General features: G+C 50.6%; 1 protein-coding gene across 2 annotated transcripts in view; it reads right to left on the minus strand.

Moving 5' to 3' along the window:
• Positions 1-1,607: 1,607 nt before the first annotated feature.
• The window catches only part of Kif6 (kinesin family member 6), a 303,195-nt gene continuing 279,026 nt past the window's right edge, over positions 1,608-25,776 (minus strand). The window contains exons 17-23 of one of the 2 annotated variants that reach the window (XM_087897899.1): positions 21,300-21,384; positions 19,498-19,633; positions 15,614-15,696; positions 11,248-11,295; positions 10,711-10,803; positions 9,008-9,114; positions 1,608-3,204 (exon numbers count right to left, since the gene is read on the minus strand). In XM_087897899.1, coding sequence (XP_087754025.1) covers positions 3,188-3,204; positions 9,008-9,114; positions 10,711-10,803; positions 11,248-11,295; positions 15,614-15,696; positions 19,498-19,633; positions 21,300-21,384 — 569 coding nt within the window. In that variant the 3' untranslated portion in view covers positions 1,608-3,187. Of the gene's footprint in view, positions 3,205-7,368; positions 9,115-10,710; positions 10,804-11,247; positions 11,296-15,613; positions 15,697-19,497; positions 19,634-21,299; positions 21,385-25,776 lie in introns of those variants that run through there. The other variant, XM_087897898.1, reaches the window with a different exon arrangement.

The following is a 25,776-nucleotide window of genomic DNA, read 5'->3' on the forward strand; positions in this document are numbered from 1 at the left end:
ACTCTTGCAGGGATGTGACCCCCACTTTGATCTTAATGGAACAGTGGGTAGTATTTTTCTATGCAATAGATTTTCCCGTCTTCCAGTTTCTCCCAGATCCTCTCCCCCTCCCTAGCTACCCAACTTGGACTCAGTCATGATTTCTGGCATTTACAATATTTCTGCCTCCTCTTCCACACAGGCCCCTCAGTCTTGAGGGGAGGGATTTGATGAGACATCCCATTTAGACCTGAGTGCTCCAGTCAGGTGGTGGCGGCACACACCTTTAATCCTAGTGCTCAGGAGGCCAAAGCAGGGAGATCTCTGTGATTTTAAGACCAGCTTGGCCTATGAAGAGAGCTTCAGGATAACCAGGACTGTTACACAAGGAAACCTGTCTCAACAAAGCCAAAAACAAAACAAACAAACAACAACAAGAACAAAAAGAACTGAGAACTCCAAGTCCCTCCCTCACTGCACAGTGTCCAATGCTGGGTCGCTGTGTTAATTCCAGTCTATCTAAGAGGCAGATTTTTTGATGCAGGCTGAGCAAGGCACTGAACTATGTGCATAGCAGTCATTTTATTGCTATGTTCCTTTAGCAGGATGGTAGCAGTAGGTTTTCTCCTACTGTAACGTATCTAGTCTCAGGTTCACAGCCAATTTATCAGTGCCAAGTCTGGGTCAAAACATCTGCGCCACTCCTGCACTGGTATGTAGCAGGCACGTACTGTTGTAGTTCCCAGTGTTCACAGCCGGGAGATACTGATGGTGACCTTTCTCCTCTGGTAGAAGGTAGACTACTTTCTAGTCCCATGAACACTGGTCAGAGGGGTGAAGTTTCTAGTTGACCACCTAACATCTTCTCCACCTTAAATAGAATTTACATCCAAAGCTTTGCCACGGACACCCCCAGGGTGAGGAGTGCCCCTGCACCTTATATGTGGACTGAGCTCTGGGATCAACTCTGAAGCACAGCCTAAGGCTGGACCTGCGGCTGCCTGGTTAGGCTTGCTCCTTTCGCTCCTGTGACATCTTGAGATGTACTTGGTAGCTGCTGCCATTTTAGCCCATCTCCTGGAACAGACAGAGAGCAAAGCCAAACCAGTGTGGAGTCCAGTGCGGAGCTTCACAGGGAGCCCAAGGCAAAGTTCTGGATGTAACTCTGTTAAAGGTGGAGAACTGACACCAGCTATTTAGTACCCCAGTGTCTCCATCTGACCTCCGCAATCCTCCTTTTTAAAGTCACCATGGTTTTCCTTTTAAATTTTTTTTATATAATTAATGTTACTCTGTGTGTGTGTGTGCTCATGGTATGTGTATGTGTGCGATACGGTGTGGGGGCATGCATGCCGCAGAGTGCAGCATGTGGAGGTTAAAGAATTATTGCAGGATTTGATCACACTGTGAAAAAAAACTTGCTTCTAGGTGTTCAATGGCTCAGCCCTAGCACACACCTTTAACCCAAGAGCTCTCTGCTTGACTATTGAACACAGGATTAAGTAAAATCAACCTTAGGTCTAGAAGTGGAGCAAGCAACCAGTTGACAGGAAAAAAAAAGAAAAAGGAGAGAGTAAGAGGGAGTCAGGATGGAGAGAGAGACGCATAGGAAGAAGAAAGGAGGGGCAGCCAGTAGGAGGAGTTTTTATTTGAGGAGAAAGCTCTCTTGCTAGGAAGGATGCGGCAGAGGAAGAGCTGGGTGCTTTCTCTGCCTTTCTGAGCTAGCAGGTTTTTATCCCAGGATTTTACTGATAAAATAGAAGATAGAGACTTAGCTAAAAACAACAAAGGACAATGCTCTTCCTTCCATATGGGTCCTGAGGATGAAACTCGGGCCGTCAGGATTGGTGGCAAATGTCTTTCGTTGCTCAGCAATATGAAATCTCTGAGATATGCGAACACTTTCCCACCCAACCGTCCTCCTGTGGAGAGAGTGACAGACAGCCGAATTCTCTCTAGCATTGGGCCAGTGTCACTGACCAGGCTGCTCTCCAAAACCCATTTTAATCTCTGCATTTGAACTCAGTCCTTGCTGTTCCTCCTCCACTGAGCCCAGACCGATGCTGGAGTGTCCTTCCTAAGCCTTCACCCCCTCCTCCCATTTGCAGACTATCTTAAAGTCCATGGCAGACCAAGAAGGCAAGGCTGGCCTGCTCCTGTTTCTGTCTCCTAATGACATAATCCAGGCTGTGACAAAGAAGAGGGCTGCAGGCCTGCCTAGCTTCAAGATGAAAAAAAAAAAGTCAAAAAAGCCAACATCAACCCAAACACGTCCATGTTGCTCTGTCTTCTTTTCCACTCCCGGGATCACGAGATGTTGTATTTAAGAACAGACACACCAGGAGCAGGAGCAGAAGGTGTTTGGATTCAGCTGTCATCATCTCTGAGCACCGATATCTGCCTCTCCTTGGCCCTACCAACTGTAGCTGGGCTGGGGACACAACATGGGCTGCTGCTGGCCATTTTCACTCCTTTCATGTCTGCTTAGTCCACGTCACAGAGCCAGGTTCTGGAATGATGAGAGTGTCACCGAGGCACAGCCACCAAGCAGCTGTGTTCTCCTTATGGGGACAGGGAGTTTGGTCTTAATTTTGTAGAGTCCCACACAGCTTGGTGGGGGTAATGGCTCAGGGTACTGATGCCTGCAGAGCTCTGGGGGCATCCCACTGTTCTCTGGTACTTACTGTGAGGTGCTCAGAATGTAAGGATTCATAACTCCCTGGAGACAACCAGTGGGTGAGGTGGAGGGTCTGGGCTGGGGCACTAGCCCTTGAGGTCCCCTACATTCTACTGTCTCATCTGGTGCTCCCAAGTCCTGCCTGGCCTGCCATGCCATTCCTGAGCTTCTGAGCCAGGAGTAGACTAGAGTGGTGACTGGCAAGTTATAAATAATGGGTTATTATCCTCCTGGGTTGCCCCACCTGGAGTGTCCCCCACTGTACATTATGATGGTGTATTGCACCATCGCTAGGGTGAGCAGCAACCCAGCCTTGCCCCCAGCTTCTTGGCACTACCACCCTTCCAACAGCCATACAGGTCCTCTCTGGTGCTCTCCCAGACACCGTCCTCAAAGGACAGCTCTGGTCTCAAATGTGCCAGCTGCTCTGGGGTGGCTTTATGTCATATCCAGGTCACTAGTGAGGGGCAGGGTCTTTGTCTTCACACCAGTCATTCTGTCTGCAGGGCAGGGTTGGACTTCATCAGAAAGTCAGTTGCTTCCCAGGCCTGAAAAAAGACAGGATGCTGGTTAGCTTGGGGTGGGGACTTTTCTCAGGACTGACAGGCACCGTGTGGGGGGGGGGGGGAGACTGGCCAACCCTCTTCTGTGAATCCCTTCTCCCAGGCTCTGCAAAGGAAAAAGTAGATACTCCCCTTGCTCTTTGCTAAGGTTTCATTCCTCAGACCACACTCATGCCAACCACATGGTTTGCACTGGTGCTTCTCTCTCTCTCTCTCCCCCTCTCTCTCCCTCTCTCTCTCTCCTCTCTCTCTCTCTCTCTCCCTCCCTCCCTCCTTCCCTCCCCCTCTCTCCCTCTCTCTCTCATACACATACACACAGAGAGTTTAAAACAAGTCTTTAAAAGGATGCAGCCTTGGGTTCCACCCTAGGCACACAGCCTTACGTCTGTGTTTGACTGGATCCTTCCATCCATGCATATGAAAGTGTAAGTGTGGTGTGAGGTCCTAGTTCATCTGCCTGGAGTTTGGACAAGAAGGTAGGTGCAAGAGGGAACTGCTGAGATCTTCTGGGTGAAGTGCTGAGCACAGCATCTGAAACCGTTTCAGTGGGCAGGGAGGTTGAGGGGTAAGATTGGGAAGAGCATGGTGAAGATGAAGCTGCAGCCAGCTGGAAGGGAATTGTAGAGCCTGGCTGGGAGTGAGGAAGGTGGGCTCCGTCTATGTGGTACTACCATGGCAGAATGGGTGAGAACAGCCCACCGGATGTGGGCTGCAGGACTCGTGCCTACAGTCCTGCAGGGCCAGCACTGTGTGTGAACCACACTGTGAAATTCAGCAGAGATGTTCCCATTTTAACATACTCTTTCAAAATATTTATTTATTTTTGTATTATTCACAGCGTATGTGTGCTTGTGTGCCTGTATGTCATGGCGTCTGTGTAGAGGACACGGACAATTTGTGGCCACAGTTGTATTTTATTTTTTCCTTTTACCACACAGATGCTGGCAATGCACCTCAGGCCACCAGGGCTGGACCCTCACCAGCTGAGCCGTCTCACCCGCTCCCTCACATATTCAGACCTGTCCCAAACCAACTCCAGGACAGGAAGGAACTCAGGACACATCCTAGCTTACAAAAGTTGTGTGCTCAGCTCCAAGGCCTTTTGGACTCCACAGGCCACACCGCAGACCCCCATGGGAATCTCTGCAGGTGGCCTGGTAATTCTAGTACACAGACAGGGCTGAACTTCCTAGTTTCATCTTTCCAGGCCAAGGACAAGTGGGGTGAGAGCTGCGACCACCTCGGGTCCTCTACATTGCTGAGGAGAAGCCTGGGCTAGGATTACTTAATGCTGCTCCTGGAAGCCGGAAGGGGGTCTGAGGCAGCTCCCTCCTCCAAAGTCTTAACTCCCCAGATCAGAAAGCAGCCACGCCAGAAGGGCTGAGGAAGGACACCACCCAGCAGAGCTGAGCACACCACTTGATAAGGCTCCTCTCACGAAGGGCTCATCACACAGCCTTCTGGTACCATTTCTGCTGCGCACACTGTGTCCCAGCTGAGCGGCAGAGCTGGAGTAGCAGGGGTGATGGCAGTCCAGGAACAGACGCTGACAGCACAGGCCTCACTAAATGGGACCAGGTCTCATCATCAGGGCCACCTGCCCTGCTGCCAACTCTGGCGCTCAGTACGTACCAGAGACTTTATCTCTGAAGAGAGTCACTGACAGGTGAGGGTGACACACAGATCACAGCGTGACATTGTCAGAGATGGCTTCCTTTGAGACCTTGTTCTTCCTAAACCTCTGAGAGCTAGTGTGTTCTCCCCGCCACCTTCTCCCCCACCCCAGTCCCTCCCTCTCTGACCCCTGGAAGGGCTCCCAAGCAGGAGTTCAAGGCTCCTTGGTAGGGCCTTTCCCTGGCACTTCTTGGAGAAGGAGGACTTGTGGTTATGGGGTTGCTCCAAGGGACATTTGAATGTTAACACTTCCAAATTAGAAGATTGAAGAGGATTATAAAAGGGGCTGCAGAAAGGAGCTAACCCCACTTCCTCAGCTGCTCAACTCATGCTTGGCAGCAGAAGGGCGGCTTTGACTCCACGGATGACTAATGCCCCTATGGGGCGCATATACCTGTCTGCAGGGGCCCCTAGCAGGGATTTAAACATTTGCTGGCATTTTCCTGGATCTTAAATCAAGCCGATTCATGCTGGATCTTGGGCATTCTCAGAAGAGGGAGCCTTATGTTAAATTGCCCGCTTTGGGCTCCTATTGCCACTGAAATCACAAATTCCAGTAATGAGTGCCGGGAAGAAGCCCTGATAGGGCAGCGACCTAAATGAAGATCAGGGAGCCCCAGGCAGGGCAGGGTGCTTGCTTTGGCTGGGACGGTGCTGGCCTGCCTGCTGTTTGCCTGACAGCGGGCCTGAGAAGTGGGCTTCACACACAAGGCTACACAGTGGGCCCTGGGCCATCTGCTGTGTCTAGACAGGTTAAGTCTGCTGGCCTTTGGCTCTGACCTGGGGGGAGGGGGTGGCCCCATGTCCCCCTCTCCATGGCTTCCCTCAAGTCTGCATGGTCACTAAAAAACCAGGAGGCTTTTTCCCCCCTTTGGGAATAGCAACTGGATTGTGAGACTTGAGTGTGGTGTGTGATTTGATGAATTACTCCCAGGTTTCTGACTGTTTGGAGAACAGCACTCCCAGCTGGGCAAGCTTAGCTCTGCCTTCCAATCCATCCTGGTTCCCCGGACCCTCAGGCCAAGAGGCACAGCAAAGGAGGCAGTCCTTGCTGGCTGTGGCTTTCGAGACCGTGTGACTCAGTGAAGAGAGCAGAACACGGGCTTCCTTGGCTGTCTAACCTTGGGCAGCGTCTTCAAGGGCAGCGAGCCTCAGAACCCTCACTTGTCAGAAAAAGGGTCCAGATCGTGCCTCTTTGTCTTCTAGCAAGTCAGGAACACAAAATGCAGTACTAAATGGAAAACTTCGACAGTTCTGACTAGCCTCTGTGTAAGTGTGTTCATGTGTGCATGAGTATATGTGAGCTGTGTGCTGGTGCACATGTGTGCATATGGAGGCCAGAGTTTAATCTTCAGCATTGTTGCTTGGCTGGCATCCATCTAATTTTTGGTTAATTAATGAACTTAGAGTGTGTGCTGTGGCCTGCGTGTGGCACTCAGAGGACAACTTGCGGGGTGGGGGGCCTGGTTGTCGCTGTTCACCATGGGAACTGGGGATCAAAGCCTTCAGGCTTGGCAATAAGCACCTTTACCTGCTGAACCACCTCACTGGTCCCACCTTGCTTTATGAGACAGGGTTTCCCACCTAGGCTGGCCAGAGAGACCAGGAAGCGGCCTGTCTGTCTCTGCTTCCCTAGCACTGGGGTTATGAATGTGTGTCCACGCCCAGCTGTTTATATTGGTTCTGGGGATGAAACTTGGGTCCTTTTGTCTGTGCAGCAAACATTACCTATGGGGATATCTCCCCAGCCCTGATTAATGTCTTAAGTAAAGTGCACCCGCCAGGTGGTAGTGGCACACACCTTCACTCCAACACTAGGGGGGCAGAGGCAGGCAGGCCTCTGAGTTCAGGGCCAGCATGGTTTACAAAACGAGGACCAGAGCTACACAGAGAAACCCTGTCTCAAAAAACAAAACAAAACAAAACAAAAGAAAAAGTGAAGTGCCCTGGCTTGTGGTTCTCTGGACAGTACCAGCAGGAAAGACCACGCTGACACCAACCTTGGGCTCACATCTCGTCTTCCACGAGAATTGAGTGGCATTTCTCTTATTACAAAGGTGGTTGCAGCACAACTTAAAAATACTGCTTCCTTGTGGGCTCTGGGGGGGGAGGGCTGCTTTCTTGTGGGCTCTGGCTGGGGGGATGCTGCTGCTTCCTTGTGGGATCTGAAGGGGTGCTGCTTCCTTGTGGGCTCTGAGGGGGTGCTGCTTCCTTGTGGGCTCTGGGGGGGGGAGGGCTGCTTCCTTGTGGGCTGAGGGGGTGCTGCTTCCTTGTGGGATCTGGGGAGGTGTTGCTTGACTCCTGCAGTGTGTTATGGGGAGGACTGCCCAGGGCCCTTTCTTCCCCTCATGTCCACTGCACATCACCTCCTCTCACTTCCTCAGGGAAGTTTCTGCACCTCTCCCCCCCATGGCGGTTAACTTTGGTGGTCAACTTGATTGGACTGAAAGTGCCTAAGAAGTCAGAAAAATCACATTTCTGGATGTGGCATTTACCGAGAGGATTAACAAGCAGGGAAGAGCCACCCTGAATGGAGGTGGCTCCATACAGTAGCTAGGGGTCCAGACAGGATAAAAGGGGAACCGAGCAAGCCTTCCTGGCTCCATCCTGTGAGCCCTTCTCTGTCCTTCCTGCCACCATAGCCTGGCGGTTTTGACACCATGAGCCCAAAGAGAACACTTTTTCTTAGAGCTGTCTGTTCAGGTCCTAGTGACGGAAAGGCGAAGGGCACGCCTCCCTCCCCCCATCACCGTGCATTTCAGCTTCAGTTTAGCAGCATTTCTGTCCACAGACAACCTCATCTTCAGTCTCCACCACTTTTCTTCAGTGGTTCCCAGCTCTCTCCTCTGCACAGCTGCCCTCCCAGGGGAGCTGCCTATATCTCTGCTGTCTTCCTCCTGCCCTCCCCACACATGCCTGGCCCAGCATAAGAAGGCACTTCGCCACTTGTACCGCGTGGTGGGCCCATGCTGCTGTCCTGGCGCTCACACAGTGGGCCTCCAGTGACAGTCTGGGTCTCTGATGTGAGGATGACAGTTTCCTTCAGCTCCAGTGCCCACCCACGGGCAAACTGATTCCTTCTAAGCTGCAGGCAGGTGGTGGAGAGACCGAGCATGGCATCCACCCAGGCAAGGGTCAGCCACATGACCCCTTCCTCCGTTTATGCTGTGTGTGGTTTGTGTTTGTGACAAGGCTAGCAGGTGGTACCTTTAGGAGGTGGGGTCTACTGGGTGGTCCTCAGGTCACTGCAGAAGCGTGAGCCCTGAATTCCTCTCTGGAATTCTGTCTCACCTTGTGACCCCTCCCTCTTACTCCCATCCGCCATGGGGTTCTGAGCAGAGGAGAGCTGCTGCAACTACTTCGTGTGTCCCTGAAACCCCAGAATTGGGTTAAATGAATCACTCTTCTTTACTAAGCCTCCCAGGCTCCATAGTTCATTCGAGCAATGGAGCACAGGCAGACAGGCATGTCATCAGGGGGCAGCCTTTGATAAGCCAAGGCACTGCCAAGTCTGAACTATTGGGACGAGGCAAGGACAAAGTGCAAGTGTAGGGTAGGGGTCTGGCCTTGTTCCTGTGACTGTCTGGGACTGGAAAAGGCTTGTCCACAGCATGGCTAGCTGCCAAGTGAGCAGGCCAGTGAGGAAAGTCAGGCCTTCTGCTCTTCCTGCTATGGGACAGGTATTTCCTTCATGGCTGACACAGTGTCCCCACTCCTGGGCCTTCAAGTGGTGTTTACATTAATAGCTCCTTGGCAAGAACTATGCTTCAAGGAGAGTGAAGATTCTAGCCAGGGTTTCAGTGAATACCAAACCACCCTCAACTCCTTCCTGTTTAGAGAACACTGGTCAGAGAGCGAGAGATGTCTTCAGGGGACAGAGAACAACCAAGGTCTGGAAAAGGGAGACAGAGTCTGGCCAGGAGCAGCAGGAGCCCCCAAGCCAGCGGCCCACACATCTGCCCCGGACTTGGAGAAGCAGGGCTCAGCTCACATGAGGCGACCCAGACTACTGCTGCGGCTCCCTCCTTCCTTTGCAGCTTCCGGCTCCCTCCCAGTGTGGGAGAGAAGAGCAGGGATAGCCGGGCCTTGGCGGGTTTCCAGGGGATGTTCTTACATTTCTTCTGCAGAATGTTCTGCCTGGCCTTGATGAATGCCAGGATGTCAGAATCTGTCTGGCTGTCTCCAGTGAGAGGGATGGATGACATCGGCCTTTCGCAGTTACTAAGGACAAACACAAGTCACAATTTTAAAAGTCACTGCACAGTATTCCTGGATGTTGCTTTTCCAAAGTGATTTCCTATCTTACTTAATTTTGATTTTTAAAGATTAAAATGTGTGTGTGTGTGCGTGTGTCTCTCTGTGTATGTGTGTGTCTGTCTGTCTCTATGTGTATGTCTGTGTGTCTCAGTGTGTGTGTATGTCTGTATTTCTCCATGTGTCTGTGTGTATGTCTATGTGTGTGTGTGTCTATCTCTGTCTCTTTCTGTCTGTCTGTCTGTCTCTCTTTCTCTATGTGGGTTTCTGTCTATCTGTCTGTCTCTCTGTGTGTATCTTTCTGTCTGTCTGTCTGTCTGTCTCTCCGTGTGTCTATTTTTCTCTCTGTATGTGTCTGTGCGTGTGTGTCATGCATGCACACATGTCATCAGAGCATAACTTGTGGCCAATGGTTCTCTGCTACTGTGGGGTCTGGGATGAGCTCAGGCCATCACACTTGTGTAGCATGCTCCTTTACCCACTGAGTTGGCCTTCCTTTCTGCTTTGGTCATTGGTTTTCATCTGACCTTCCAGCTTTCCACTTCCTCTGTGTGAAGGCCACACCAGTTCTTTCACTGTGCTACTAAATCCCCCCTTCCTATCTCTCCCAGAACAGAATTCATGCCCGGCCCCAAGACTTCCTGGCTTCCCTGTGTTCTGACTCTGGTTCTCTTCCCAGCTTTCTTTCTGCTACTTCAATAAACCAATTCCTTCCATTCTTGGGTCCTTGGCTCCAGCTGCTGCTTCTCCCTGCAGCTGCCCCAGACCCACCCTCAGACAGTCCAATTCTGCTAGGCATGAGACTGGTGCCGAAGGAGGGGAGGGGCCAGTATCCTTCCCTTTATCAGGAGAATTTCTGCAAAGTTCACGCAACTCTTCTGTTTACAAATTTTATTGGCCTCATGGCTGCAGAGGATGCTGGGAAATGTAGTTTATTAACAGTGGCACTTTGGCTAAATATGGTTGTGTTCTGAAAGAATAGCAGTCTCTGCTTCTGGGGCTAAAAGCTACACCTTGTCATCAGTTCCTGGGTACAGGGAGACATCATCAGGATGCCAAATCTATGTTGAGTGCCAAAGGAGAAACTAGTCTGAGTAAGTCTGGGATGAGAAAACAGGTCGGGAAAAGGCGACATGTGGCCCTAGGCAGGACCGCAACCTCCTAGGGAGGCTAGTCAGTTCTGTGGAGAACTGCCCAAACTGACTTATTTAATAATTAGTTAATTAATTAATTAATTTTTACAAATTCCTACTATGTAGATAAGACTGACCTTGAACTCACAGAGACCATCTGCCTCTGTCCCCCAAGTGCTGAGACTAAAGGGTGCCAGCACCCCTGGAGCATCTTACACACACATCAGAAGATGGAGGGTCTCAGAGCCTTGGGGAAAATTCCTCCAGTTTAGCGAGTCAGCACACAAGAGAAGATTTGGGGGCGTCAGTCCCAGCTTCTGTCTATAGCAATTGGATCCTCAGGGACCCCTTAGATTGTTGGGGACACAGAATTTAGGGCTCACGCTGTTCAATGTAGCGGCTGTCACAGTATTAGGGGAGGAGGCCATACCTGTCTTGTAGCTGGGTCCTGGAGCTACTGGGCTCTTGGCTGTGCTGACTGGGGCAAGGGGAGGGGAGGATTCTTCTGGCATCCCTGTCGCAGCTAAAACAAACCAACAAAAGTCAGAAGTCAGGAGGAAATGTGTAGGAGAGACTCAGGGCATGTATGTCCTCTCCAGATTCCCATGCTGAAGCCCTAATTCCCAGAGTGATGACATTTGGGGGTGGGCCTTGGAGAGGTGACCAGACTTGATGACATCTTGTAGGTGGAGCCCTCAGAATGGGCCTAGTGCCCTTGCCAGAGGAAGACAGACTAGAGCACTCTCTCTGGACTCTGCAAGGGAGGGAGCCCGCAGCAAGCTCTACATCTCTGTGCTACAGAAACCATAGGCTGAACCCAGCCCCTAAAGTGGTGGAGACAGAGTCCTTGGGAGGTGATGACGTCACGAGGCAAACTCCTCAAGATGGGGGTTTAGCAGCATGAGTACTTCCTGACCCTGCCGCTGGGCGCTGGGGGTGGGGGTGGGGTGGGGAGCAGGCCCCTTACCAGATATCCAGACTGCTGACTCCATCTTTAGCTTCCCGGCCTTGAGAACTGTGACAAACACAGAAAGACAAAAGAGTGTGGAACTCAGCACAGAGGCTGAAGGCTCACCTGGCATACACAGGTTCCTGGGTGTGCCTCAATACCAGGAAAACCAACCACCAACCAACCTGCCAACCAATGAGCCACTCAGACTCTGGCATTTTGTAACAACAACCTGAGAAGACTGCACTGGCAATCTGCCTCCCCCAACCCCCACCGCTATCTTGGAAGGCTACATGGTGATTTTTATTCCCCCTCACCCCCCATCTTGGAAGGCTACATGGTGATTTCCATTGTTGGAGCAAACATCTGGCTGAAGGAAGATTGGACGGAAAGCTCTGGAAACCAGGGTCAAAATAAACCTTTCTTCCATCAAGTTGCTTGTCTTGAGCATTTTGTCACAGCATGAAAAATTCAAACATAAGCCTCTCAGTGTCAGAGAAGGACGCCATCACCCATCTTACAGATGTGCTAGAGATGGGGGTAAATAGCAGAGCTGGAAGCTCACACATCTGCGAGCCTTCTACCTTTACTCCCAGCCTCCTTGTTCCACTGACCAGCTTCTGCTGTCTTCCCTGACCACACTGCTGTCCCTGGACGGCCTCTGATGACCACTGCATGCTCATCATGGGGTGACAACTGGCAGTTCGCCAGGTGTGTTAGGCCCATTCAGCATTACCCGCGAGCTGTGTGCTCCTTGCCCCGCACTTTTGGCTGCAGCACCCCGCATTCCTCTTGTGAGGGACAGGAAAGCTATCTTTATGTCTCCTGTCTCTCTAGGCCTCACTGCAATACAATCTCCTATATGGACTCTGGAGCCTCTTCCACAGTTTGGGACGGTCCCACAAAGAACCGTGTCAGAGGCAAAAGGGACTTAAGAAGTCACATGATCAGAACCTTCATTTTACAGCTGGAGGCTCTCAGGCTGGGAGGTGGGTCAGCAAGATAGGCAGGTGGGATGCTGTAGTAAGTGTACTGTCATCTACCCAACCTCTTGCTTAGGCCCAGAGCTTGCTTTCCCATATATGAGTTTGGCTAGTTGCCTAGAGCCAACCTTTGGCTCTCCCACTCCTTCCCATGGGCTGTCTCCACAGGCTCAGGATAAATAAACAGTAAGGGAAGCCAGAAGGTGTCGTTCCTAAATCCTACTCACACCACCGTGCTCATTCCCCAGCTGGCTAAAGTTTCTCTGTGTAACCCCAGGGAGGGAGAAAGGAGCTCCTCTGTGCTGGGTCTGACATGGGGTGCTGCAGGACCGGAGACAGCCAGAAGGTGGCAGACTCTGCATATCCTTCTTGGGAGACCAGCCGCCTCAAGAGTGGCTGGAGCAAGCTCAGGAAAGAGAAGGAGGGGCTTCCAACTGCAGGTACCACCTTCACAGCAGGTCAAGGGCAGTTTGGAAGCACTAATGAATCTGGGGGAATAAGCCACTGGCTCTCAAAGGGCCCTTTAGGCCAGGGAAAGTTCACAAGTGCCAGGCTGTGGGCCGGGAGAGAGCAGCAGAGTGGGACCGAGGCACCAGGGAGCAGGGCAGAAGGATTTGACCACATCAGGCAGCCAGAGGCGGCCAGCGGTTCCTGAAGAGACCAGCTACCAGGTCTATCTCCTCATGCACCTCAGGCAGGAGGATGACATAGTGTGAAGTCAGGAGGAAGGGGACTCCGTTCCCAAGCTGTTCCCTAACCCAGGGATGTCACCATCCAGATCTTCCTGCCTCTGGGATTAAAGGTGCGCAGCACCCAGCCCAGCCCTATTAATTAATCTATGAGACAGGCCTCACTATGGAGCCCGGATGTTTGTTGTTGCTCTGTTTCTTAAAGCTGGCTGGACCATCCATTTTTTTTATCATTGCACATAAAGTGTCCTGCTTATATTTTGGGTACAAGTCTTTTATAAAATGTGTGCTTTACAAAATTCCTCTGTTTGTGCACTTTTTTTTCTTAACAAAGTCCTTTTATTTTTATTTTACTAATTGTGTGTGTGTGTGTGTGTGTTTGTATGAGTGTATATGTGAACATGTAAGTTCAAGGATGCCTGTGGAAGTCAGTAGATGGCATGGTACTTGTGAGCAGCCCGAAGTGGCTGCTGCCACCCGGGTTCCCGCCCCAGGACCGGGCAGGAAACGCTTTTACCTGCGCAGCCGTCTCTCAAGGCAAAAAGTATCTTTAAAAATCTTAATAAAGTGCAACTTACTGGTTTTATTCTTTCACAAATTTGCTTATTTTTAAAAAAAATTCAGATGTCCAAACAAAAGCCCCGCCCCCCAGTTGCTGCCCTGTGTGTGTGAGTGGGCACTGTTTCTGGAAGCAGAATGCCAGGGGAAACGCTGCCACCCAGGCCAGGCATGTGTCCCGGAGGCCTGGTGGAGCGTCAACCAGAAGTGGGCCTTATGGAAGGCCCTTTTGTTTTCTAGATAAGATTTTTTTAAGTTAAAAATATTTATTTGTGATTATGTATAGGCACGTGTCTGTGCGTGCCCACAGAAGCCAGAAGTGTGGGACCCCCTGGAGCTGGCGTTACAAGTAGGGTTGTGAAAGGCCTGGGAAGCAAGCCCCATTGGCTGCAAGAGCAGCCAGCGCTCCTAACGGCTGAGCCTCTCTTCAGCCCCAAGAGTATGGAGTTTTAGATACCTTCAGGAGCCTAGCAGAGACAATACAGACAGTTCCCCGTCCCTCCTGTCCATTTCCACAGTGGCCAGTCCAGGGCTGCACTTCCCCCGCTGGCTCTCCCCTAACTCAAGGGCATATCCTCCAGGCCTCTTCCAGCTGCAGCGCCCCACCCAGGACACTATGGCATCTGGAGCTGTCACATCTTGACTCTCTCTGCTAGGCCTCAAGACTCACAGACTCTGTGTGTTTTATGACCTTGTCACTTTGGAGTTGTGCTGGCCAGGTATTTTGTACAATGTCCCTCGCCTAGGGTTTGTGTGACATTTCCCTCAGGCTTCTACTGGCACTGTCTGACACCTTTAAAAAAATGTGTGTGCCCGTGTGTGTGTGTGTGTGTGTGTGTGTGTGTGTGTGTATGTGTGTGTGTGTGTACCACAGCATGCATGTGAAGGGCTGATCTGATCTGCAGGAGGTGAGTGTGTATGTGGGTGTGGGTGTGTGTACACCACAGCATTATGTGAAGGGCTGAGTTGATCTGTAGGAGGTGAGTGTGTGTGAGTGTGTGTGTATCACAGCATGCATGTGAAGGGCTGAGGTGATCTGCAGGACTGTGTGTGTGTGTGTGTGTGTGTGTGTGTGTGTGTGTGTGTACCACAGCATGCATGTGAAGGGCTGAGCTGATCTGCAGGAGGCGATCCTCTCTCTCCACTATGTGGGTCCTTAGATCTAAATCAAGTTGTCATAGGTGCTGTGGCAGAGCCTATCCCCACTGAGCCATATTGCCTGCCTCTAACATCTTACTTTTATTTATTATTTTATTTTTTATTTTTTGTATGAGTATTTTGCCTGAATGTATGAACGTTCATTGCATGCATGGGTGTTGTCCTTGGAGATCAAAAGAAGGCATTAGATTCCCTTGACTAGAGTTAGAGATTGTTGTGAGCTGCCGTGTGAGTACTGGGGACCAAACCCGTGTCCTCTTTAAGAGCAGCAAGTTCTCTTAACCTCCGGGACATCTCTCCTGTTTCCTGGTATCTTTTTTAAAAAGTTTCATTTCAGACCTCTGACACGGGATCTTGGTGTCCTTCAACCCAAAGATTTGGTGGCCCCTGGATGGCAGACATGGATGCCCCACTCACACTGTCCTGTCCCCTGGCCTGGCCAGGCTGAGTCTGAGGTGGGCGGCAGGAGGTGCCGACCAGAAACTCTGCCACCTCGTTGTATGATTAATGAGAGACCAGAGCATGCATCCAGAGATAAGCAGTCCCCACTGGATCTCTGTACCGTAGATAATGGACATGAGATTGGGATTTAGCTAGTGTTGTAGGCATTTGCCGCTCATGCAGCCATGTGGGAGGCTGTCCAATCTTGTCCAAGTATCTCCGGAATCTTCTCTAGGACAACAGATGTTAATACTCTTGTCACAACTCCTGGGTCCTGGTGGACTGATGGCTGGCTACCCCTTGCCAAGCACTCCTCCCAGGCCATGCCTCTCCTACTCATGGCAACCCCTTATTCTTCTTCTTCCTCCTCCTCCTCCCCCTCCTCCTCCTCCTCGGGCGGGTGGCAAGACCAAGGCTCACATGGTTGGACCAATTTTCTCCTGTTACCATGGTGGTGGGTACACTGACTTGGCTGTCAGATTGCGGGTCTGAAGGGGTGTGCACCATGGGAGCCTCTCCTGGGTACCCTGACTCGGCTTGTGCTTCTGTCCTGACCTTTTCTTGAGGAGAAGCTGCGGCTGGTCCTGCTGGGGAACCGGCTTCAGGAGCTCCTGGGGATTCGTGGCTGGGGAGTTTACCTGTTGGCTCAAGAAGGCATTTTGTAAGTTAGCCTAAGTCCATGGTATAATGCGCTCGATGTAACTCCTGTCCTCTGTTCCCCAGCATTGGGTCTGGAGCTGGGGACATCAGGCTGACGAGGCAAGTGTCCCCCCACTGAGCTGCACCCTCAACTTTTGATGTGGTTATTTAAAACACTTTTTCTTTTCTAAACATTTATTTATATGTATGTGAATTTGGGGACCAGAAGAGGATGTTGGGTCCCTTGGAGCTGGAATTACAGGCAAGTGTGAGTCACTCAGTTTGGGTACCGAGAAACTTACTCTGGTCCTTTGGAAGAGCAGAAAGTGCTCCTAACCACTAAGGCACCTACCGCTCCAGACTTTTGTTGTCATCCTTAAGGGGGAAAACCTATTATAGCAGTCAGTTTACATGATGTATATGAAAAAAAGTAAGTCTAGACATAGTTATGACCAGAGTTTTGTTCATCAAAACTCCAATGGATGGAGACATTATTAGTAATGTCTGGCTTATTCTCTGTGCCCCCAGTTCCCCAAATGGAGCATATCTTACTTTTTTTTTCCAGGTGGAAAGAGGAGACTACAGTGTCATTCAGCAATTCTTGGGGAACCTTTCCGGACACCCTCGAGCCTCCAGGACACCCCACGAGTCTTTCAGGACACACTGTGAGTCTCCCAGAATACCCTATGAGCCTCCCTGAATTCATGGGCTGCTGCCAAGCTGTTCCCATTGGCTTCCTGCCACTCAAAGGCATCACGGAACACTCATCACCTCCCTTGTGCCCCAATCTACCTAGGAGACTACGGGGTGGCTATGAAACTACCCACAGCCGTGTGGCATCGGCTTCCCTGCGGCAAGGTATCTGCCATCTCTGTTGTCACCATCTGGCCTCTTTCTTTCAGTGACAGCACCTGGGAGGCAGGAGGCGCATGGATCTGAGCACCTTGGCTGTGCTGACTTTCACAGTCTATGTAACTGACAAGCCATGGGGCTCTGCCAGCCTTGTCTGAACACTTCTCAGGTCATATTGCATGACTCGCATCTACTGTCCAGAGCCAGACTCCCTTGGGCACCTGCTGAAGGCCTCACTCCCACAAGAACTCACAAGGAACAGTTTTGGACCCAGAGTCCCAACAGAAGACAGGGTCATTGTGGACATATATGGAAACCAATTACGTTTTCATCTCTCTTAACTTTTCCCTGATATTAATAAATGACATCAACAGTCCCTGTGATAAAAAAATCATACACACTGTCATATCATCATGGCTGGTGCAGAGATACTGAAACACTGTGCTCATTGCACAATACTTCATTGACAATCATACATATCTACAAAATAATATGCATATTTTATTACAAAGCTTTCTCTTAAAATTATTTTGATAGCTACATTTGAGACTCTTTAATTTTCTTTACTTTCCCATGTATCTAATTTTAATGAACTGTTTTTTATTTTACTGTCATATGGTCACAGGTAACATATAAATTTATTGTTTTTGACTTTTAATTCATTTATCTACTTATTGATTGCTGTGTGTGTGTGTGTGTGTGTGTGTGTGTGAGAGAGAGAGAGAGAGAGAGAGAGAGAGAGAGAGAGAGAGAGAGAAACTTCTGGACATTAGTTTTCTTCTCACACTATGTGGGTTCTAGGAATCAAAAATCATTCCCCATACTATCCCCCATTTATTCTCATGCCACATACATGCACCACACGTATATTTAAATCTAGGTTACACATTCATATGTGCAACATGAAACACATGCAGTGTTTATCTTCCCAAGTCTCCCTAATTGACCAATTATCTCTAACTCCATCCATCTGCCTACAAAGGTGACGATTTCATTCTTCTTGATGGTGACTAGAACTCCACTGTATGTACCACATTTTGTCTACTCATCTGCTGATGGAAACCAGTCCTGGCTGTTGTGAGCATGCAGCCTGCCCTGGCTGTTGTGAGCATGCAGCCTGCCCTGGCTGTTGTGAGCATGTAGCAGTGAGGACCGTGCACACACTTCTGCTGTGTGCCTTGATTCCTCCAGCTACATAGCAAGGAGCGGCATAACTGGGTAATATTGTTCTAGCTTCTGTCACTGAGGAACCATAATACTGATTTCCATAATACAGAAAAAAAAATTCTTTTGGAGATGATGTCTTACCTGTGTGTGGCCCAGGCTGGTCATGAACTCACACTCTGCTTGCCTTTGCCTCCCAAGTGCTGTGCCTGCAGGGGTGTGCCACCATGGCCAGTAGTAATGCGCCCCTCAGTGCTTGGCTGGGTGTCCTTGGGCAAATACCTTTTCTACCTCTCAGTTCCATTGTTCTAAAGTGAGGGTTGAGCTTGGGAGACACTCTCTAAGAGTGTTGTGATGTTGTGACCCCCTCACTTTCACCCTACCATACCCAAGAGTTGCACGGGGGCAAACAGGAAGCTGAGATGCATCTTAGCAGGTTATTTTAGCCTTCATGGACTCACAGAGACTTTCTAGGGATTTGTCTGGGAAATGTGCAAAACTCATCTACAGATATGTCTTCAGTGAAGAACCAGAAACTACCTAAACATCCAAGAACAGATCGACTAAACTGTCTAATGCATATTCACATGATGCAACAGTGACAGCTGGAAATGACATAAAATTATGTTATTTGAAATATGATTTAAAAAGCAGCCATTTAAATAGTTATAAAAACAAAGCCATGGGGCTGGTGAGATGGCTCAGTGGTTAAGAGCACTGAATTTTCCTCCGGAGGACCCAGGTTCAATTCTCAGCACCCACATGGCAGCTCGCAGCTGTCTGTAACTCCAGGTCAAGAGAATCTGACATCATTATACCAATGCACATGAAATAAAGTTAAATAAATTTAAAAATATCATACTATATTTAAAAAGTAAATAAAAAACACAAGGCCAACCATGATACTTAAGATCAACAGGATGTAGCTAAGTAGTAGGACTCTTGGCCAGCATGCTTGAGATTCTGAGCTTCAGTCTTGGCACCACAAGTCCTAAGTCAACTAATCTCTCTCCCCTCCCCAAACACATACACCTCCATCAAAATGATGAAAAACACATTCATGGTGTATGTGCAGAAAAAGCATGCAAGATGTCGTAAGCCAACTTGCTAATACTGGTTTTCCCTAAGTGCCGAGATAAAAGTCTTTTTCATGTTTTCTAAAACTTCTAGAGCTAATATGCAGGTATGTGTGGCCCTGTAATAAGAAAGAGCAGGCAGGCATGGCAGCACACGCCATTCATTCCGGAACTCGGGAGGCATCTGAGTTCAAGACCAGCCTGGTCTACACAGAGAGATGCTGCCTCAAAGAAAGAAAGAAAAAAAGTAGGGAGTGAGAGGGAGAGGGAGGGGGAGGGGAAGGGGAGAGGGAGAGGGAGAGGGAGAGGGAGAGGGAGAGGGAGAGGGAGAGAGAGAATGGCAAATGAAATCTCCACGGTATCTTAGATGAAGCAGCAGTCATTGCTTTGGAGTCATCTCCCACTAGTCAGGCGGGCTGAGGCCCTGGAGCAGGAGACATTGAACTCCTGACCTTGTGTTCCTATCACTCAGATGCGCACTGGTTTCTTGAGCTAGGTTCAGCACACACAGGTCTGAAGTCTGAAACCCTCACTCCCCGTCTCCCAGAGCCCCAGCCTTGTACATGATAGCTCCCACCTGCATGTCCTGATGTCCCCACAGCACACCTGCAGACTGGTGGCCTCCCACCCGCATGTTCTGATGTCCCCACAGCACACCTGCAGATTGGTGGCCTCCCACCTGCATGCCCTGATGTCCCCACAGCACACCTGCAGATTGGTGGCTTCCTCAGCCCACCAGACTTCGAACTCTTTCTGCAGCTTCACCTTGGCTTTGTCCATAAGCAGCTGCAGGTGCTCAATCTCCACCTTCAAGGCTTTCAGGCGCATGAATGTTGTTTTGTACCTGCAGTGGGATTGGAGAAGCTGCAGGGCGCTGATGGCCTGAAGTCACCAGCATGGGGGTGGTGGAAATGAAGGTTTGTGCCTTTGAAGCCCGGCAGAGCTGCCCTGGTGCTAGGAATGGGCACCTAAGAGAAGTCTGCCAAGGTTAGAACATGGCACCTGATGTTGAGTCCATCAGGGAGATCAGGGTGGGTCATCTGTTCAGTAGGCACTCGGGGATCTTCTCCAAGAATGAGAACTCCCTTTCATTGAACATGTACTCAGGACAGGCGGGACAGTTGGTCCTCACTGTCATCTTGGCTAGATTCTGAGTCACCTAGGAGACACATGTTTTCCGAGAGCTTTAACTGAGCAAGGCTGATGTACCCTGAGCACAGGCAGCACCAGCACAGGGACTTGAAGTCTGGATGGAATAAAAGGATCAGGCAAGGATCACCAGCATCCATCTGTGCTCTCTGACTTTGGAGTGGTGTGACCAGCAAACTCGTGTTTCTGCACATGCCTTCCTTGCCACGGCGGACGGCACCCTTAGACCGTTAGCAGACAAACTCCTCTTTCCGTGCAGTGCATTCCCACAGCAGTGGCAGAAGCACTAGCACACTGAGGGGCAGAGGGACAACTGAGGAGAACGCCAATGGCACGGTGTGGAAGACAGCAGACGGGTGCAGTAACACTTGGGCCTTTGCGGGGAAGCTGCAAGGGAGTGAGGTGCTGGGGTTGGTTTTGCTCAGGAGAGTGTGTGCCTATGTGTGTGTGCATGTGTGCGTGTGTGTGTGCATGTGTGTGTATTTGTGTGTGTGTGCATGTGTGCGTGTATGTGTGCATGTGTGTGTTTGTGTGTGCGTGTGTGTGCATGTTTGCCTGTGTGTGTGCATGTGTGTGCTTGTGTGCCTATGTTGTATGTGTGCATGTATGCCTGTGTGTGTGCATGTGTTTGTGTGTGCGTGTGTGTGCGCATGTTTGCCTGTGTGTGTGCATGTGTGTGTGTATGTGTGTGCATGTGTGTGGGCCTGCATTTGCATGTGCTGGGGAGCTCCTGCAGTGATGCCATCAGTAGCTGCAGACAGGACGGTGACTTGTTCAGGACTTCTAGATCCCAGCCATGGCATGGAGGATAAAGGAATGAAGGAGCCTAACCAGGGAAATCTCCATCTCCTCACCCTGTAAGTAAAATCACTTTGGACCCCTCAGTATCTGGGTGAAAGCCGGAGGTTCCCAAGATCCTGGGTAAACTTTGGTAATGCTGTGGAGTAAAGCCCACCACAGGCCTGCTTCATGGTTTCCCTAGAGCAGTGGTTCTCACCCTTCCTGACGCTGTGACCCTTTAATCCTCATGTTGTGCTGACCACCAACCATAAAATTACATTGTTGCTAATGTAAATGACTGAAATGCAGGCTGTCTGATCTGTGATCCCTGTGGGGTCACAGTTGACAGGATGAGAAGCATTTGGATGGGGCACCTCCTCATTCAGCATCCTCCCTACCCAGGCCCAGGCCTTGCTTAAGGCCATTCCTCGCCTCTCCTGCGTTTGAGGTTCCAGGCTAGACCCATTTCCTAAGGGGAAGCTGAAGGTCCCAGGGAGGCTTCAGGTAGGACCTGGAGGTCCTGGGGAATTGGGGTCAGGATGGGTGTGGCACCAAACACACAGAAACAACCGGCAGCTCACCTGGTCTTTTCCTCTTCCAGCTGTGATCGCAGTTTCTCTTCCTGGAGATCAGGTGTGGAGGGTGTGACCATGTTCTCTGAGATTCCTGGAGGAGGAAGACGCCAGTGGGTTATGGCAACAAAGAAAGAAGGAAAAATGTGGTGGGACCAATAACAGAGTTCAAGGGCATCCAAAGACGAAAGGGTCCTGGAGTTCCTTCAGGAGCCTCTGGGTGGCAGCCTTGGCTTGGCTTCAGAACCACATCCTCCTGTTCTCCCACACCGGATATCTGTCACCGGAGGGAATTGTCCCACCTCCTCTTTGCCTCCCTGCACTCATGTCCTCTGGGGTCCCCAGGGAAGAGGCGACCGCATGTCCGCACTGGAGAAAGCCCTTTCCAGATGGAGAAGCGTGGCCCTGACTGGCTCCCTGTGCCTGCTCCCGCTGACTGTTCTCTGCCTCCATAGAAGGTCGAGGTTTTCAGGCTCATCAATGGAGGTGATAAGAGTTTGTATCCTCTGTGACCAGAGACAGAGCCAGTGTCCAGGCTTGGGGTAGCCTCAGCCCTTCAGTGGGACTGGCTGGTGGCTGTGCCCTGCCTAGATGCTGACTCCTCTGTGTGAGTACCTGGCTGTCGCTGGGGAGCCCCAGGTACCCTCCTAGCTCATCTGCTGAACCTCTGGTGGGTGAGGGCTATCTGTCACTGGGCGGTGCTTCTTAGGCAAGGCAGAGACACCACAAAGCCCAGCCAAGTGAAGCCCTCTTCTGCCTCCCTCAACCTCCCTGGTTCCACCCCTGCCCTCTAGCTCATGACCCCCCTGCCACCTTACTCCCCACAGAGTAAAGGTGCCAAACCTCCCCCCAAGAATAAAGGCCCTCCCTGCCACAGAATGAAGATCTCTCCCTCCCCCAATCCTGCTCTATCATCTCATCCCCAAACCCTGTTTTCCAGTCCATTCGATCCTTGAACAAGATCAGACTTAATCCTGATGGCAGTTATTTGAGGTAGCATCACCCCTGCATTACTGATGAGACTTAAGGAGGTTAATCTGCCAAGTCCTGTAGCTAACTTCCAGATGCTGGGTGCAGATCCCCATTTGTGTGGGTGCCAGGGTCCTGGGTTCAGATCTCCTTCTAGAACATTTTATTCAATTATTACCATGGTTATTATTATTATTATTATGTGTGGGAAGTACATATATGTCAGAGCATACATATAGAGGTGAGGAAAACTTTATGGAGTGGATTCTCTCCCTCCACTTTAAACCATGTTTCAGGGATTAAACTGAGGCGTGTGTATCAAATGCCAACTTGCCAATCCAAGATTTCTGGGAGACCATTTGCTCTCTGTTGCAGTGACTGGCAGCGTGATACTGTATAGGAACACGTGTTTCATGAGGCCCAGCTATTTCCACTGGTTTTGAGCAGAGGCTGTCCCACTAATGTCCCTTTTCATCTCCGGGCTTGCTGGAGCAGCACAGGGTGTCTTTTCTATTCTGAGGGTCCTTTAAAGACTCAACAACACCACACACGAATCTGGAGTCTCATTCACAGGCTGACTCACCCCTTTCCTCGTATGGAGGTTCAGAGACCTTGTTACTGCCTAATTATTTCATTTAAAAAGCAGAGACCTGGTCTAACATCTCATCTAGGGCGAGAGGTGCAGGGAGGAAAGGGGCTCCTTCCAGCTGTTAAATATACAATTCAGGCCAGGGAGATGGCTCTGTGGGTAGTGCCCTTGCCAAGAAGGCAAAAGGACCTGAATTTGACTGCCCCATAGGCATGGAAAGCTGACACCAGAGTGGGCATCCTGGGGTAAGATGAAAACTGAAGGCGGAGAGTCTGGAGGCTCACTGCCCAGCTAGCGTGGCATCCACCGCAGCAAACGGAGGCTCACTGTCCAGCTAGCCTGGCACCACCGCAGCAAACAGAGGCTCACTGTTCCGCTAGCCTGGCATCCACAGTAGGGAATGGAGGCTCACTGTTCCGCTAGCCTGGCATCCACAGTAGGGAATGGAGGCTCACTGTCCAGCTAGCCTGGCATCCACCACAGCGAATGACGAAAAGAGGGACCTTGTCTCAAACAAGGCAGGCCAGGAAACTCAAGTTTGCCTCCAGCCTCCACCCTCATGTGTGTGGCACGGCATGCACACACCCACATTTCTACCCCTACACGCATACACACACACACACACACACACACACACACACACACACACACACACACAGAGAGAGAGAGAGAGAGAGAGAGAGAGAGAGAGAGAGAGAGAATGTTCTCAGTTGGACGTGGTGGCACACCCTTGTAATCCATCATTTGGAGGCTGAGGTAGAAGGATTTAAGTTTGAGGTCATCCCAGGCTTCATATTGAGATTCAAGCCACCTGGGGCTATAGGAGACCCTGGAATAAAGCAACGCCCCCCCCCAGAAACCCCAAGTAATTCACAGTCTATTCCTTTAGCAGGTCAGTTACTAATGCTAGCCACTTATTGAATGCCCTCTCTCTGAAATGTTCTGCCAAGTTCACTAGGCACATGACAGGCACTCTATGCACCACCAAGTCCTTAGAATAGTCAGGCAGAGAAGGCAGCATCAACTCCTAGCAGTTAGATTTGTCTCAGGGCTCCACACGCAGCACAGGTCAAATAGGACGGGACAAAGCTGAGGTGTTAGCCGAGGCAAATGTTTGTGCAGCCCTCTCCATCCTGGTCTGTGTGGCTCTCTGTGAAGACTGTGGTCAGTCAAAAGTCTTCTGTGCTCTTCACAAGTGGTGGCCCTAGTGTACCCTGCCCCAGCGGGCTGACACTTCGGTCCCCACTTACAGGGACTCTGCCCCCCCGTCCGTCTGCTGAGGTTTTCTCTCCTCTTTCCCTCCTCACTGCTTCATTGCTTCATGGACACATACGCTGAATGGTCACTAGTCTGTCTTTTATCTTTGCAAAACCAATTACCCTTTCTTCCCTGCACTAGGCAAGCAGGTGTCTCCTGTCATCAGCTGAAGATGATGCTCTCATCCTGTGGGGGCATTTTATCAGCCTTATGAGGCAGAATGCTGGTCTTCATTACCCATGATCCTCCCTGGCCTCCAGGTCACAGGACAGGGAGCTTGAGAGCCGGTGAGTGGAGCCTTTCTCTTTTCTGCATGTCTCCCTGGGGCCCCGACTAGAGGCTGTGCACAGGACACACTGGAGTCCGTGTTTATTTGATGCCCGTCTTTGAAAAACGGCAGATGTGAAACACAGAAGGTGGTGTATTAACACCAAAGGACAGTGGGCCTTTAAATGATCAGGGCACTTCCTTCCCTAAGAGTTCTGGGCCCATCTGTCTTGCGACTTGCTGACACAGAACTCTGCCTCATCTTCCTTTCTTAATGCCTTTGACCGAGGGCAAACCAGGGGCACAGAGGGATTGACGATAGCCTGCTCTGGAGCGACAGCTGGGGTGCTGGGACCAGCAGAGGGCTCTGGTTTTTGTGGGAAGCAGCATCCAAGACTGTGAGGGTGAGATAGGACACGAAGGGGACTGAGTCCCAGCATGCATTCAGGACCCTTTTGCAGGAGGCAGGCTCCTGCCTTACTCCAGGATGCATGGTGGTTTCTGTGGGCGCACTGCAGGTGTGTGAGATGCCCAGGAGCCAGGTCCAGGCGATCATTTGGAATGTGTCTGACACAGAATAGAAGGCTAACGTCAGCTACTGCTGGTGCAGCCCTGGGGGCCAGGTCAGTGTGTGCCTCCTCGTTCATTATCATCACCATAGCGGGTTCTGTTCCTCTACTGAGTGGACCAAGCACCAGCATGGCTAGGGGAAGTGTGCAATGCCACGGGGCTACCTAGGATCTCTGGATTAACAAATGTTTCTAGACATACATACATACAGTGTGTGTGTGTGTGTGTGTGTGTGTGTGTGTGTGTGTGTGTTCCGTGGTGTGCACGTGAAGGAGGTCGGGGGACAGTCTGTAGCGTCAGTTCTTTCACCTGTCAGATTTACACGCAGCAAGTGCCATTACCTACAGAGCCCTATCACTAGCCCCTCGAGAAATGTTTGTTTAGTGTTGGCAGTGGGCCTGTCCCATTCCAGAAGGATTAATTTTAGTGCTGAAGATAAACCTTAATCAACAACAACAAAATCAGGTCTGCAGTATAATAGGCTGGAAGACAAAACTGAATAAAAATACAGAGTGTGTGGAGTGGTGTCTTGGTTAGCTTCTTGGCAGAGGGGATAGTAGGGCAGTAGTAGCAGAAACGAGGGGACTGAGAAGCACGTGAAGGGCTCGGTGCTCCGTCCCACAGGCGATGTAAGGACGCTGGCACCGAAACCTGTGGGGAGCTGAGAGAATCACAGCGGGGTGGCTGGCTTGATTTAGTCCCTCACAGCAGATCTGAGACAAAGCTATTCTGCAGCGGAGAGCAGCTAATATGGGGCACTGCCAGGTTCTCTAAACTTGTTGAAAAGGTCTGGGAAAGAGGGCTGGGACAAGGGACCTCGGGCAGCTGGGATGA

Source organism: Myodes glareolus, chromosome 18 (genome assembly GCF_982192425.1).
Source record: "Myodes glareolus chromosome 18, mMyoGla1.1, whole genome shotgun sequence".
NCBI lineage: Eukaryota > Metazoa > Chordata > Mammalia > Rodentia > Cricetidae > Myodes > Myodes glareolus.